Source organism: Phocoena sinus, chromosome 9 (assembly GCF_008692025.1).
Source record: "Phocoena sinus isolate mPhoSin1 chromosome 9, mPhoSin1.pri, whole genome shotgun sequence".
Taxonomy (NCBI): Eukaryota; Metazoa; Chordata; class Mammalia; order Artiodactyla; family Phocoenidae; genus Phocoena; species Phocoena sinus.
In genome coordinates, this window is record NC_045771.1 from 18,140,274 (window position 1) to 18,157,345 (window position 17,072).

Sequence of the window (17,072 nt, forward strand, 5' to 3'; positions counted from 1 at the left end):
ACCTAGCCCCGTGAAATTAAACATTTACTACAAAGTGTACCCATAAGAGAAAGTGACAGTTGATGACATATATGAGAACATGTAAAGATCTTGGGAAGAAAACACTAAAATATGGTCGATGACAGCTATATATCTTTGAATCTTTATTTACTACCTCATAATTAATTTGGTTTGGATAAGGATCCAAATTTCTGTTTCCATTTACTCTTCTTCCAGCGTTTGCTTATATGAATACTTGGCAAAGGTAGTCTGTAGAAAATAAATGTGTTTTACTGAAATAGTAATGTTGATTTTGGCAAACCCTTTTCTCATTAGGAAGGCAAAGCTAATAGCAACTACGTTTATCCATGGACACCAGTCTAAATGGACATGTAGTTTTCTTAGTAGATACTATTGAGATTGCAACACCAGAAATGCACTGGTTAAAAACATTACCATGTGAAGCAGTTCAGATTTGCCTTAATCTTACTGAATTTCTGGATTTTCACTGTGACATGGATTCCTGATATTCTATTAGAGAGTTACACCTATTTAACTTGGAACCAGTAAGCAACAAATCAGGTTGTTTTTGAAGAATTCCACTACATACGCCAATGTAAGTAGAAGCTGCCAAATTGTCTGGAAGACTGTTTTAAAAATTTGGAAACTATAATTAGGAACATGCTAATGGAAGCTCTGGAAAGTGGCTATTACTGCTTTATTTATTTGATTCCTATAAGAAAAATATTTTTCTTTCACATGAATACCCTTCTACTAAAGAAAATGAATTGTATTTTCCTTGAATCCTACCTATGAATCATTTGAGATCACTTAAAGAGTTAAAGAGTCCATTTTAAGAAAATATGAACATCTGAGCAGTAAACTGGCATTTTAACTCAAATGGGAAATATAAATGAAATTACCTGACCAGCCTACATTTTAGAGAAAGACCCACTCCAGAAGAAGAGGGAGAAATGAAGGCAGGGAAGCAGGTTTCCAGTCAACCAGAGATCAAAGAATGAAGAAGAAAATTCAGCTGAGAAAGACAATGTTGGGGTTGTTTTTAAACAAAAAGAAAGACAAATTAGCATTTTAATTGCTGTATATAACATGTAGTTTAGACACAAAGAACAGACTAACCAGATACAACAGACATACTTAGAACTGAATTCCAGTTACAAAGTTACACTGAAGTCCTATAAATTCTACCCACAAATAGCAATAGACGTCCCAGTAAAGACTCAGGTGCAGATCAATGTTTAAATAAGTTACTAGTTTTCAGAGACCCAAATAATATTGATTTGACAAGCTTCTGAGCACTTTTAATTATATGAAAATTAATGCATAACTAGTAGCAGAGGATGCTTTTTCTCTTCAGTGAATTTTATTTAGAACCGGATACTAATCCCATGGATTACTCTTTCCCTGGTTCTTGAGGTTTCACTGGGTGAGCACTATTTTGGTAAAAGAATTTCTCTCTGATTTTTCCTTAATGGCCACATGCCATACATCTGCAAACGCAAACCCAAGCTTTCCCTTTCACCCATACATGCCAAGGAATATAAACAAGGGGTTGAGAATAAATCACCTCTGGTCCCAAATTAGAAGGGAGCCTTTGGGAGCCTCCTATTTGCTGCTGTCTTTAGGTAATCCTCTGACATCCTGGGTTCAGGGTCAGTCTGACCAGAATCCCAAGGGTGTCAAACTCACAGGCCTGCCATGAAGGGCCAGGCTGGAAACACATGCCTGAAGAGGCTGGTGTAAGAAAATTAAAAAAAAGAAGGAATCAACAAGTTAAAGAATGCATGCCTCCACACCTTAAAAACATGTTCAAATTATAATTTAAAAGAAGGAATATAGGGCTTCCCTGGTGGCGCAGTGGTTGGGAGTCCGCCTCCCGATGCAGGGGACGCGGGTTCGTGCCCCGGTCCCGGAGGATCCCACATGCCGCGGAACGGCTGGGCCCGTGGGCCATGGCCGCTGGGCCTGCGCGTCTGGAGCCTGTGCTCCGTGGCGGGAGGGGCCGCGGCGGTGAGGGGTCCGTGTACCGCAAAAAAAAAAAAAAAAGAAGGAATATAAAGCACAATGGCCCTGACTACACAGATCTTAGCTGCAAGCCACCAGTGTCACACCCCCGCCGGACAAGACCTAGACAAAATTCTTTGCTTGACCTGTCTTTCTAAACTGCCTTCCGGGACTTAACCTTTTGCCTGACAAGTTTTATGTATCTGCAGGATCCGTCCAGCCCTTTCCAGCAGTTTGGACATTTTCATTTCTTTTCTGCTGGATCCGTAGTGTCTGTGAGTTACCCTCCTGCCTTACTAAATTCCAAGTTATATATTTCCCCAAAGAGACCGCCATACTGCTATTCATGACGTGGCACATTGCTGGGCCTACTACTCTTGGGATGTGCACAAAGCTCAAAGTTATATATTAAGTACGATCTACTCAAACTGCCCTTTTATTTACAACATCAATTACACCTTGCTTTGTTTCCACCTGGCCTTTATTCAGGAAGCCACACTAATGTACCAAATCCAACGGGACCTGGGGAAGAGATCATTATGATGTATACTACTTGCCACATTCTTCCTGCCTTTTCTCCTCTGTCCTCTAGTAGACAGTCTAGCAAGTTACTTACTAAATACTAGATAAAGCAGGCAATGATTTTGTAATTTCCCTGTAATGCCTTTTTGTCCTGCCATTTTTAGGAGGCCGTCAATAACTCCAGAAAATGGGGCTTTCTGTGGAAACCTTGACTCATTTATACCTATTGTAATAATAACTGTATTGAATCTTTTTAACCTTCCCATTAGGGTGACATAGATGATAGGCTTATCGGTTAAAGTGTTGATAGAAGAGTATGGGTCAAGTCCTGAACCAAATACACGAGTATAATCTGGGATAGAAATGAAACAGGCTGCAAATACATGTGTAAAAGTGACCATCTCCTTTAGCAATGTACCATACTCATCAAAGAAGAAGAACATATACCCTTTTCTCTTTATCTTTGCTGTCATGAGAAACCTTCAGTGCGTCCACGAACTTGCTGAACTTGTATTATATGCAGTGTTTTGGGGGAGAGGGTCTTTACATTTCATTAGGTTTTCAAAGGCGTCCATAATTCAAAAAGGTTAATAATCACTGATCTGGAACCACAAAACTTTATATAAACTGCCATTTAAAAGATAATTTCCACTGTTTATGTCACCTGGGGTGTTGGGGAAACTTGAGGCACTAAAGATCACATACCTTGTGGGTATGACCCCTCACCTCGACTGTCTCCTTTTATGGGGCCCCTTTCCTATATCTACTGGGAGAGGAAAAAGATTTTCTTTTCAATATATTAAGACTGTCCAATTGTAAATTGGGTTTACATTAGTTTTATACCTCTTGTAAGACCCATATGCAGAGAAGCTCAAGCTGAATATTAATTGACTACAAGGAATTGTACCCAAGAAAAGCATGGAAATATTTCCATTCTTTTCTTTTTAAATTGGAAAAGTGATAAAACTTTAGTGAATTTGGAGATTAAATATAGAGCAAAGGGATGCAACTAAATGCTCAACAGTGCAGAGGCCTAGGATTTGGAAAGCTTTTCTTCTACCTCTGGAATGGGGCGGTTGTGACAGTTGAGCCTTTGCTGCCTTGGGCACCAACAAAGGTATAAAAGCCAACTTAACAGAGAAGGTTCACCAGTATACAGTAGGGAGCTTAATAAGGTTTTTGATTATAACGATAAATGCAAGGCAATGACCAAATACATTCAATGAAAAGGTTAAAAGAATATTTTTATAGTAAGATAGCCACACTTAATAAGAAAATTTTAAATTTCCAAAAATAACATTCATAACCAGTTTTTATAGTTTCTACTTTTACGGTTGTTTTTTTTTTTTAATGGCTTTCCTTTGGAGGTGTTGACAAGAAAATTACAGCAATTATTTCAACAACTACCCAGTAACTGTATTTTTGTGTTAAGTTACAGAAATTAGGCAAATTAGAAAACATGGGTTCAAATAGCCAACATACACATTCTTTTGGGAATAAGTCTAGGGGTGCTCTTGACAGAGAAATGGCCAAGATAAGTTGACGTTTTCATTTTCAAATTCCTATCTGTAATTTATAGAGTAGAAGCTAAACATGCAGACCAGTTAAGAGTGTAAATTTGAACTGCCTCAACGCTCTGGGTGGAGAGGTGATGGTCCCATTTTACCTTCTGGGTAATTATAGTGCTCGGGACTGTTCTCCCTCAATCTGAAGCCCTCCTTGTTTGTTATTCAGCAGTCACGGCCTTGTTTTTCCCAGACAAATAGACCAACAGCCTGTTTTCTTCTGTTGCTGGAAGCTGAGCTATGAGACAAATTCAGAAGAACCTGGAGCTACTTACAGAAGGTTTGGGAGCAGGTGACTTGTTTCCATCTGGGGTTTTGGTTAGCCATTCATTGATGCGGCTGGAGACCCCCACCTTTAAGCCAGCTGTTTCCTACAAAAGGCCAAGCATCTAATATTAAAGAAAAAAAAAAAACCTACCTGGAAAGAAAATTTCAAAACAACTTCAAAATATTATCCAGTATTATTTCACATAACACTGATCAATTATTGATCATTATATTGAATATTTTGACAAAAATAAACCTTAAACCTGATATTTAAAGAGTATGCTATCTGGTGTTCTTCCCCCTGCACTTCTCCTACCCCCAGCCCCAAGGTCAGTGATTAACTCTGGGTACTGTATTTAGAGGCCTGTGGCCAGAACACAGTGCATAGTCTATTAGCCTCAGGAACACATTCTTCCTGAGCTTGCTTTTTGGTCATTGCAAAAGTAAGTAAGAATTATACCTTTTTCACTGCTTTTGTAATTAACTATGTGATTCCTAAAAAAAAAAAAAGAAAAAAGAAAAACCCAACCTCCAAAATTAAAAGACGGCAATCCTCTGCTCACCTTATTTGGCGTGCCTGATGCAGTGGGTGATGAGAACACATTGCCTTTCTCCCACATGCTCTTGATGTTGCGGACACCTTCGGCAGGAACAGGAAGGTCCGAGGCTGCTGGCTTCGTAGGTTTTGCAGTTTTTGTTCCCTGAAGTATGTGAATTATTTTTAGGATTGGTGCTGGTAAGTTTGCGCTCGTAAAACTATAGTAAGCTCGTCTTCTTCAACACTATCACTTAACAAATTCACTGTGTAAATGCCTTCACCAAAAATGAGAGTCATAATTTCTGTTGTGAAAGTACATTCTGATGACATCTCTACCTCCAAATAAACCATTATATCTACTTCAGAGGATCTTTCGAAAGTGAAATATGCTTTTCATTGGGACTCCATTTCTTGTTAAGGTGATATGCTACTTCATTGCTACAACAGACACTTCTTGAGTGCCTGCTGTGTGCAGGGCACTGTGCTAGGCTCTGGGGGCGTGGTGGGACGCAAGACAGTCCACTCTGTAAGCTGCAGTGGACTGACATTAATAGGAGAGACAGTAATTAGTTATACACTATTATTTCACACTGCAGTAAGTGCTATGAAAGATGAGTGCGGTGCCGTAAGCACGCCAAGAGAGCACACAATAGGACAATGGTACTTAGTTTAGGGGGGCAAAGAAGGCTACCCTGAGGATGTGACATTCAGACCCAGATCTGATGGAAGACTTGAAAGAGGCTGGTGAATGAAGGAGAAAACACTGTTCCACACAGAGCTAACAGTACATGCCAGGGACCAGAGACGGGGGTGTGCTAAAAGACTGAAAGACAGAGAGACCACTGCATGGAGACTGGAAGGAGGAATGAACGGGTGTAAAAAGAAAGGTGTGCATTCAAGATACTTTTCCAGCAGTAGTGATGGGCGTACCCCAAATCATGCAGTTTCTCTCTTGGCCCTGCTTTGGGGCCTGTGGCATGTGTCATCAAGGTGGGCAGCCAGGGTGAGTGGCACCATTGCTGGACTATGTGAAGCCTGAAGCCACAGTTTTGGCTTCATTAACCCTGTTAGAGCTGTGATCAGTTCAACCACAGAAAATAACTATCTGCAATTTGCCTTATAATTTAGCGGCCATTTAATCTTCTGAAAATCTCCTCTTGAATGTTAAGACTTGATTATTCACTTCATAAATCATCCAGACCTCTCTCTTTCTTATTCCCTCTTATCATTTGTTATGAACTATTTTATAGGTATCTCCACTCTGCAGTACAAAGGAGAGGAGAAATCAAATCAAACTGATCCAATTACTTCAGAGCAGGCAACTAAAACCACTGACTAAAGTCTACACAAAGGAGAAAAAAACCAGGATCACATCTTGATCAATGGCACCCTACCCTCTTAGTGTTTTGGTACTTGGAAATATAGTACATTATTTCTGAATAGAGTAACACCCCTAGGTCAACTGGGCGGAAAAAATGTTGGATTAGACAGAAGCATAAAACTATGATCCTTCATATATAAAACAATCAATTTGAAATTCATTAAATTCCAGCTGGCTATCATCTTTATATTAATTTATACTACCAATTTATTTGATAATAAAAGTTCTTATAGATAAAAGAGGACTAATCATGGTTGTAAGGGGCCTGTTTAAAACTATATATGGGAACACCTTTTATAAGGAATTAAGAATATTGAAGATATACTTGTGAACACATAAATAATATATTTAAATAACAATAAACTCATTCATTAAAAAAAGTAACACCTTCCCTAAAGAATACAGGTGGAAAGTAGTAAACAATAATTTATTTAAAAATCTTCTATAATGTGTCTTTATTATTGTTTTCTCTCTAACTAGTTATAAAACATCATTAACATTCTAACACCACCGGACTTGATTATTGTCCTAAGTGTTTCTATGATTATTTATATAATCAGAGTTGATTTGTTTGACCATAACTCTGAGGACATCTCTCACCTCAATTGCACTGGTGTATTGCTCCAGTCTGCTGTCAATCTTGGCGACTACTGCTGCTTGATGAGTTGATTTAACACCACTGCTAAGTAAATAAACACACACATACATACATAAAAACGAGAGAATTTTTCCATACATATCATGGCTGATGATTCTCAATTCAACAATCAACCATATTACCTTTTCTGCACAGATTTATTCAAAAATTCTGCTCGCTCTTCTATCTAGGAATTGGAAAAAAATAAAACCAGTTAACATTTTCAGTTTATAAACAGTGTTTCTCAGCCCATACTACTATCTTCCCTGAACGTGGGGAATAAAAGTACCAAAGAGTGTCAAAGAGTATGAGGGTGCCGTGCACAGCACCTCTGCTAGAGAGGAAAACTACATACAAGGTATTTGATAATGAGGTTTGGGAGACGAAGGTAGGACTGGAAGAAAATAGAGAAATATGAAGTTCTGGAGACAAAGTGGAATTAAAATGCCTCTGAAATAATATAAATCAAGGGCAAAATAATTACATTTCAAGACTAAAACAATTTTTTTTTGCTTTCTGATGGACTTTAAATTTTTTTCCATTATTTTTTATTGAGGTATAAATGACATATTACATTACACTAGTTTTAGGTATACAACATAACGATTTGATATTTATATATATAAGAAAGATAACCAGGAACTGTGAACTATTCACTTACCGCTTAGCCTGATTTTCTAATTTGATAGCTGTCGAACCGACTGCTGAACTTAATTTGCCCTGAATATAGGAGATGGGGGTGGGGATGAGTGAAACTGGGGCACAGCTCATCAGGAATGCTGAGGCCTCTCATGAAGGCCCTATTAGTCCAAGTGGGAAATAAGGAAATAAGCCCAGAGAAACCGCTATGGATATACACTGATGGGCAGTTTAGTCATTTTTAATAAATTCTTTTTTTAAAAGCCAGAAATTTTGCTACAACTAAAGCTGCTAAATCAAACATTATATTTTACTGAAACTGCATCACTCAAATCCAGATGTTCTTTATAAGTCAGCAAACATCTGTTGACTCCATGATACCCAACTCCAGGCTAGAAATAGCCTCTGCCACACGCATCACCCATCATCAGCAAATAGTAACAGCTTCTTCGCATATGACTGCATGCGCAAAGCACACAGGTCCATTTTCTGCCCTGTTCAGGGCAGCCAAGGAATCTACTAGGCTACAGTTATCCTAGGCTGGTGTGGTTGACCGTCCCCTACAATCTTTAAGATGTCATGGCTTTTTCTGGACTGTTGGCCTAGGGCTCATGGATTATTAATAAATACCCTTAAGCTTTTTGGAAAACGTGTTTCACTCCTCATATCAGTCGAATAATACTATTAAAGATGTTAGTTAAGCACTTCATCCTTTCCAATGATTTCTTACAAAGATAAAATCAAACTCATTAAACATAAAACTTTATGCAAAAGAATGCTATAGGTATCCCTGAGTTTATGAGACGTAAAGGGTCTTAAATCTTATTTTTCTGATTTTAACATAAACTTAGAAGTGCATTTCTGGAGAAAAAGTTCCCAGTTGAGTGAGGTAAAACACATTAGAACCACGCAATGCACTGGCATCTTTAATATTATTCACCCATCTATCCATCCTGATTTAACCCTGCCAACCTGTCAGTCAAACAACCAACCAACCAATAAATTATATGTGACTACTATTATATAAAGTTGAACACCCAATGATGTATAAGACAGGGTTCCAGTGATTTAAGGAGTCAGTAGGGGAGACTAGTAGAACACATAAATGAAAAATTTTAAATTCCGTGGTGGGTACCATATTAAAGATAAGAAAATGGGGGAGTTCGAGAAGGCTTTTCAGATGTTCTGGTATTTGAGCTGAGATTTGTAGTTTATAGTTTACACAGCTTTATAAATGAGTTCATGAAAGTGAGGGTGGGAGTGCATGAGTTAGAGGGGAGAGGACATTTCTAGCAGAACAAACACATATACAAAGATTTGGGGAACCAAGAGGCATGTAGAGTGGTGGGACTGAATAATGGAGAACAATTCCCCGTGGGGAAAGGCCGGTGGAGAGGGGAGGCAGAGATGAGACTTGTTCTTTGCAGCACCTCTAGCATCGTTCTGACTCGGGGATCATCATCTTAACCTTGGCCATCACATTTATTCACACTGCAGAGGCTCTCAGGCCCTACCTTCTCCTTTTGTATCTACAATATTCAATATAGCTTGACTTCATTATCACATTTTATCAGGATTTACCATCCATTGCTGATGTACTCTTGTTGGAAAATTCCTGCCCTTAGTGACTCTGGGTAATGTAACAATTTGTACTGAATTTGTAAATTAAATCTCCTGCGTAAGGAGTTTAAAGGGGGAAATTGGTTCTTCTGAAGACCAAGAGGTGGCAGTGTTGTCCCCGTAAAACTCAAGGGAAAACCCCACACATTTCAGCAAACTGGCGCTCTCCTTACTCCACACTCCTTCCACCATCAGTATATGAAAACAATAATAATAAAAACAAAATTCGAAATTTAATTTACTTAAAACTTATTCTTTGCATGTCTTATGTAAGAAAAATCATTCACTGCTAGCGTAATTTAACTATGAGAAACCAGGTTCTGAGGTTCTCAGACAAGGAATATAAGTCGTGAGAAATGAACAAAATACACCAGTTGATAATATCTTGAGGTCAAATATCAAATGTTTCTCCTCCCACTGGCACTTGACACTGTTAGCTTGTGACCATTTATAAAAGTTGCAGGGCCAAGAGTATCAATAGTTGCAGGAATTCAATTGTAGGACATGAAATGAAGTTCTAAAACAAGAACCACAGCAGGTTCTTCAAGGCACATACTATGGACAAAAGCACTAGACTGCCTGTTCTTGAAAGCATGTCTCTGTTACACAGAAATTAAAAATGTGTTTTTTCTTTTTTACATATCAACTTCGATTGCTCACACGTGCCTCTCTACCAGAGTGAGTAGACAAAAGGCTTTCTGGGAACCCAGGAGTCTGGTTGATGGAAACACTAGAGAAGTTAAGTTGGAAACTAGGTAGAGAGATGTTTGGAGGAGGATGGGTTGCATCCATCCTCCTACTACTGACTACTACTTTCCTCATGTTCCCAAGACAGTTCAAGGAAAGCTTAGCTTGAGTGGCATTTGAAGGAAGGTTGAAAGAGAGAGAACATGGTTTGCTTTAATTATTGATGAGCCAGGAATAAAAGGACCCAGACTGAGGAGGGACCTGGTGCCTGCACAGAGATGGTCTGCACTGAGCAGGGTTTGCCTTTCAGCTCTTTCTCCTACAGTAGGCGTATGCAAACTGTGGTCCACTTGCTCATGTCCTCCACCCACCCAAAAGCTAAGAACATTTTCCATTGTTAAATGGTTGGAAAAAAGTCAAAAGAATATTTTGTGACATAGGAAGATTTTACGAAATTCCAATTTCAGATCCATACATGAGGCTCACCTACTCAACAAAGCCTCTCTCTCCTCCTTGTGCCCCACTTAGAGACCTCACTGAGCTGGTAGTCTGCACTTCATTACCTTTGTAATTCTTGAATTCTCCTGAGGCAGTCAATTATATTAGTGCCCTAGGAGCAGTGACCTCGCTTTGTGCTTCTCGCCTTCATAGCACATAGCGCACATTAGATTTGTTATAAATATCAAACATTAAATAAGAAAATGCCCCTGTGGTTCAGTTTGGATTCCCCCTGAAGCCGCTCTTAAGACGAGGGTTCAAGTATAAGGAGTTTATTTGGGAGGAGTTAGAACTATGGTGGACTGGGACCCAGACCATTCTAAAGACTAAGTGAAGTTATCTAGGGATAAAACATACTGTTTTTCATGTGAAACAGGTAATAACTGTAAAACGTCAGTAACTGGCTTTTGATCATTTTAGTGTGGACATTAGACCTCACACACAATGACAGATACACACATGCACACATTAACCAGCTGGAGCCTGGCTATGATTCTATACTGGCTTTACCTGTTGTCAGTGCTTTGTAACCTAGCTAGGTTGATGGAAAATGAGGATAAAATAAAAACTGCTCAAAGTTCCAATCCCTGAAGATTCATTCATTCACGCATTCATTCAATAAATACTTGTTGAGTATTTTCACTGTGTCAGGTACTCAAAACACGCTAACTGTATAAGCAAAAACGTGTATTTGAGTCTGCGTTCTTGTTCCTCCATGGCAACCATCCCATCATCTCCCTGAGTCGGCTCCTTCTTGCTCATTCTCTTTTCTTTCAGCAGCACTTCCAAGTCACTAGGAATTGTGCTCTATGAAGGCAGTAGTCGGACCAAACTCATCCTGGCAAAGGAGCCTATCCGAGTCACATTTCATCTCCTCCCATGATAACAGCTTTAAAATTTGACATGTACCATTTCCAGTTGTGCTGCTCTTAATAATGACAAGGGAAAAAAAATGAACATTAGCATGAAAAGCAGCTTAAACCTTTAAAATATATTTGCCCACTTTATAAAGTTTAAATGTTTCCATTTTTATTTGCTCAAAGTAATAAGGCATGTGGAGGGCATGGGTCAGTGAGATCCAGAGATAATCACCAAAGGTCTTTTTAATGTATACCAAAGATCTAATAAACAACAGACAAAAATTTCTCCACTTTATTTCTCTCCATATCTTGAAAACAAAAAGAAGCTGTGAAATTGCTGAAAGAAGGGGCAAAAAGATAAATGAAGCAAAACTTCGAATAATCAATAACTAAACCAGGGGCTAAAATCACATTTCTATTATATTTTAATAGACATACTATAAGAAGGTTTTCTGGGGAAAAAGTACCTTGAGAGATGAACCTTTAGGAGTGAAACACTTGAAGGGCTTCTTGTCGTCTGATAAGCCATCTTCTGGCATCTTCTGGCGTTTCTCAGCAGCTTCTGCCCTTCGCCTTTCAATCTCTTCCTTTAGCCTCCTCTTCTCTTCCTAAGAGAGAAAGAACAAATAACAAGGACGTCAATATCAGCTTCAAGCCAAAAGGAAAGAGTGCTGTACGGGAAAGCATAGTCCCAGAGGAAAAAGACCCAGGTTCTAGAAAGGATGCTATCCCTTCCTCAAGGGTGGCACCAGAGGTTAAGCCTGAGCTTGTGAGTCTAACTGTCGACAAGCACTCTGGGCTGCCCCTTCTCAACTGTGTGACCTTGGCCATGTTACTTACCTGCTCTGTGCCTAGGTTTCCTCATCTGTAAAATGGGGATAATAATAATATCCACTGACCAGGGCTTTAACAAGGACGAAATGAGAAAGCCCACGTAAAATGCTTAGACTAGTGCTCAGAATGACCATCATCATTGTCATCACCATCCTGTCAAGTCATCTAGGACCGACCTTCCACTTTGTGCACGTAAAGTAAGTATCCCTTCCGCCTGCTTCCTAGGAGAGTTGCGAAGACAAATGAGATGATTTATGTGCAAAGTTAGATAAATGTATGTTACTGTATTTACTAAATTGTACAAGAGACGATTTCATGGTTGTCCACACCTCAGCTGAGCAGGTTAGTTTAGGTGGTTTGACAAACCTGAAATGGTGTTGATATTGCACCCTAGTGGTGAAATCACAGATGTTTACAATCCGTCTCATTAACCCCTCTGTGCCTTCACTCCTGGCCTAAAATACTCTCCCCTGTCTTCTCATTAAACTGCATAACCTCTATGAACATTTTTTGGAGAGATTTATGTAGTCTTTGTAGTTTTCAAACTGGATGTTCTCAAGCAGGGACCGGATGTTCATCTCTCAGAGGATGTTGCAGAAAGATCCTGTGTGTTGTGGACTGAATATTTGTGTCCCCCCAAAATCCATATGTTGAAATCCTAGCCCCCCAAAGTGATGGTATTAGGGGGTGGGGCTTTGGGGAGGTGATGAGATCATGAGAGTGAACCTTTATGAATGGATAGTGCCCTTGCGAAAGAGGCCCCAGGGAGCTCTCTTACCCCTTCTGCTCTGTGAGGACACAGTGAGAAGACTGCCGTCTGTGAACTGGGAAGCGAGGTCTCACTAGACAGAGAATGTGCTGGACTTTGATCTTGGACTTCCTAGCCTCACAACCATGAGAAATAAATTTCTATTGCTTATCAGCCACCCAGTCTACGGCAGTTTGTTACAGCAGCCAGAACTAAGACACTGTGCTTGGTGGGAGGTTAGACCAAATCATCTCCTAGGTCCAATCCACTTCTCAGAGTTCACGTTTCTCTTCTGCTTTCATTGATATTCTGCTCCTCTAGATAACAATAATAACTATGACTTCCTGAGTGCCTCTTATGTACAAGGCACCGTGAATACAATGATTTAATCATCGCCACAATCCTGAAAGTAGATATTTCACAGTTAAGGAAAAGAGGTCTCAGAGTAGTCCAGTGACTCTCCCAAGGTCCCAGCTTGCCAGTGGCAGAGTGCCTGATTCTAAAGCTCTATCATCCCAATTACTTCCTAACCAAAGATCATTGGCTCACTTAGAGCTGGAGTTGAAAGAGACCTTGAAATAATTTATCCAAACTTTCCACAGTTCAGGGAATGTTTGTACAGGATCCACGTCGGAAAGTCATCTAAAGTCTTTTTACATATTTTTTTAATGATGGGAGATCACTATCTCCAAAGGTTTGTGGGAAAAGCTCTAGGCTGAGTTGGAGAAGCTGGGTCTCAGTACCAATTCTATCACTTATTAGTCAAGTAACTTCACACAGGTTACTCGAACTATTTGATTCCCACTTCTTTGTCTGTAAAATGAGAATAATGTACCTCAGGATGAAAGGAAAAAATGCACCTCGTAAACTGTAGCAATGCTTACAGTAGTTGGTTAAGCGCTTGTTCAGTTTTCAAAATTTGCCTTCTTGTAACTTTATCTGTTTTCAGTTCTCTTTAAAGAGACGGAACAAATTCATCTGTTCATAATTACGGGGTTGCTGCTACATGCCTGGCACTGGGCTGGGTCCTGGGTATACAGTAACGAACAGTCCTGTCACTGCCTGTGAAAATCTAGTTACTGACTCTTCCACTTAAAACACCCCCAAAACTATTTTTGAGAATCTTCTCTATAAAACCTCTTCAAATATCAAAAAACAACTATCATGACCATGCGACTCGGCTCTTGTAACCAACCTGCAGGCTTTTCCATCCTTCTCTGCTAACTCTTCTTTATTGAGGGACATTACAGGGTCATGGATTAAGACAAGTGGGACCTGGGGAAAATTACAAAAACCTCTGTGCCTCAGTTTCCTGATCTGTAAAATGGGGATGAGAAGATGACCCATATCAGAGAGTTCTTAGAATTGCATAAACTGATGTGGATAAAAGTTTTAGAACCATGTCTAGCACACAGCAAGCTGATTAATCTTCAAATGTATTTGTAAGAATTCATGTTCAAAAGAGCAGAGGCAGTTCACCTGGGAAGAAACTATTTCCGGGGCTGGAAGGGTCACCAGAGACGCATCCTCAGGGGCTCGGGTAACGTAAGACCCCTGACGGGCCACGCCGCACCCGCCTTACCTCCTCTCTGACTCTCCGCTCGGCTTCCTCCTGCTTCCTCCTCTGCCCCTCCTCCTCCAGGACCTTCCTTCGCTCCTCCCTCTTCTTCTTCAGCTCCTCCAGCTCCAAGGCCGCCTCCTGCTGCTTCTGCTTGAGCTTCTCAAACTCCTCGCTTTCAGTTTCCCCGCGGCGGCGGCGCAGCTCCTCCAGCCGCTTGCCGGCTTCCACTTGGGAAGCACCTTCAGCCTCCTTGGCCTCGCTGGCCCTCCCTCCAGGGCGGCTGCAAAGGAGTTGGACACACGTCTGCCTTCCAGCTCCCCTCCTCCCGCCTTAGGGAGGGGATGTCGGTCTGCAGGCTTTGCATCCCACACCGAAATCTCCACTGCCCTCACTGGACAGTGGATCCTCACACCTGTCCAAGGGGTAAGTTGGGGTCCACCTGGAATCTTCAGGTCTGAATCTGAGTCCCTGCTCTGCCACTTACCCTGGGTTTCCTTGACTGTACAATGGGGGCAAATAGGCACTGTTGGTGGGATTGTAAATTGATGCAGCCACTGTGGAGGCTCCTCAAAAAATTAAAAGTAGAACTGCCATATGACCCAGCAATTCCACTTCTGGGTATTTATTCAAAGAAAATAAAAACAGTGACTCAAAAAGATACGTGCACCCCCATGGCCGTGCAGCATAATTTACAGTAGCCAAGGTATGGAAACAACCCAAGTGTCCATTGATGGATGAGTGTATAAAGAAAACGTGGTAAAAATACATACAATGGAATATCATTCAGCCACAAAAAGAAGAAATCTTGTTTAAATACTCATTAACAAGTAGTGAGGGCATTCTTAACTGTATCTGAACATAGGTAGCCCATTTCTGATGCTTTTGTAACAGATGAATTACTACGGTCTAGTATCATTTATTCCATGTAGAGAATGGCACAGTGTTTCTAGCTATGAAGCAAGAAGAATAAAACAGAAAATGAGTTCAAGATTACACAGTTACCAATATTGATCTTATGTGTACGTCTCATGCTTTTAAAATAATGAGGTACGTCTCATGCTTTTAAAATAATGAGGTAGCTCTGAATAAACTATGTCCTGTAGGACTATGCTTTTCAAGCTGCAGCTTGGAAAATCTATTTAGTGGACTGTAATTAGCCTTTAAAAAATGAACTAGAAAACATCAGAGGGCACTGCATGGAACAAGGGAAGAGACCATTTCTTTTTTTTCTTTTTTTTTTGCGGTACGCGGGCCTCTCACTGTTGCAGGAGCACAGGCTCCGGACGCACAGGCTCAGCGGCCACGGCTGACGGGCCCAGCCGCTCCACGGCATGTGGGATCTTCCCGGACCAGGGCACGAACCCGTGTCCCCTGCATCGGTAGGCGGACTCTCAACCACCAGGGAAGCCCAAGACCATTTCTTGATGTGCTTGTTTCAGTTATAAATATATATGTAGATGTGTAATGGGTTATGATGTAAAATTTCTTACTAGAAGTTGAGGTTAAAAAGTTAAAAAAATATTGTGCTACGTTCTTGATGGTTAAAGATGAACTTTTATTTTTAACTCATTCAAGGTTAGAGCGTCCCTTAAAACTTGGTATTGCTTTTTCAGTCTTAAAGGCCCATAGGCCTGTGACTCCAGAGAGGAACTCTCCCCTTTCAGTTAAAGTCTCTCCATCTTCAGAGATGAGTTTACTCTCTGTGTTCATCATGTTAGTGTTTGGTAGGACTGAAAAACACATGCCTAGAGAAACTTCTCTGGATTCCACTAGGTGTCACTCAGTCCTTATATTGGGCATTCAAATGCCCATCATTAGGGACTGGTTAAATAAATCATGACCCATCCACCCAGTGGGACACTCTAACATTAACTGTAGGCTTATATTCACTGGTATAGAAGGCTAGCTAAGATACATTGCTATGCACAAAGCAAGAATCACTTTAAAATAGAGATTTATAATTATATACACACATACATACTATATGTATATGTGTGTGTGTGTGTTTTGAATGTATATACATAGAGAAAATCTGGAAAAAATGTTACTGGTGGTTTCCTTGGGTGATGGGTACTTAACTTGCTCCTTGAATTGAGATTTTCATGTCACGTTTTAGAGAAAACAATTTAGCTATAAGAAAACAGGTCTATCAAAGGGAACAGTAATTAAATCCAACAAAAGGAGCTATGCTCAAAACAGGAACAAGAGTTCTGTCCACATCACCTCTGCTCAGATATGCAGGCATGCCCTCAGCATTAGGGTAGCACCAATATGGAAATTTCTTCCAGAAGGTTCTTTCCTCTATCCTTGGCTTCGCTAGGTGAAAGTTGAGATGAACATCAGACCTTTCACCATGAACACAGCTTGTTTTCAGTTAGACTATTAGGCACTAAGCTAAGGTAAACAGAAGCTCTTACCCCCTTCCTGGCTCCTCACCTTATTACTATATGGAGCAAAATGAGGCGTCTCTGCTTCTATCGGCGTCAACTTCTAACCGAAACTAAAACTAAGGTATGTTGGCAGCTAAACAAAAACTAACAATATGGTGGCAGCTTGGTTCATTTTTTTTCTGCCCAGACATAGAAAAATTAAAGCAAGAGTCCCATTTACGGGTTCTCACTGCTTAATCTGTTGCCATCCCTTGTGACTTCTCTCTTTGAGTTACCCGGTTATCTGGATTTTCAAACGATGGGCATGTTAATTATTAATTT

At 40.3% G+C, this 17,072-nt stretch overlaps 1 protein-coding gene across 7 annotated transcripts in view; it reads right to left on the bottom strand.

Moving 5' to 3' along the window:
* CALD1 (caldesmon 1) overlaps positions 1-17,072 on the bottom strand; it is a 181,401-nt gene that overhangs the window by 6,042 nt on the left and 158,287 nt on the right. For all 7 annotated transcript variants that reach the window (XM_032642604.1, XM_032642603.1, XM_032642600.1 and 4 more), the window contains 6 exons: positions 14,383-14,641; positions 11,686-11,826; positions 7,058-7,101; positions 6,878-6,959; positions 4,922-5,059; positions 4,367-4,462 (listed from right to left, as the gene is read on the bottom strand). In XM_032642604.1, coding sequence (XP_032498495.1) covers positions 4,367-4,462; positions 4,922-5,059; positions 6,878-6,959; positions 7,058-7,101; positions 11,686-11,826; positions 14,383-14,641 — 760 coding nt within the window. The remainder of the gene's footprint in view (positions 1-4,366; positions 4,463-4,921; positions 5,060-6,877; positions 6,960-7,057; positions 7,102-11,685; positions 11,827-14,382; positions 14,642-17,072) is intronic.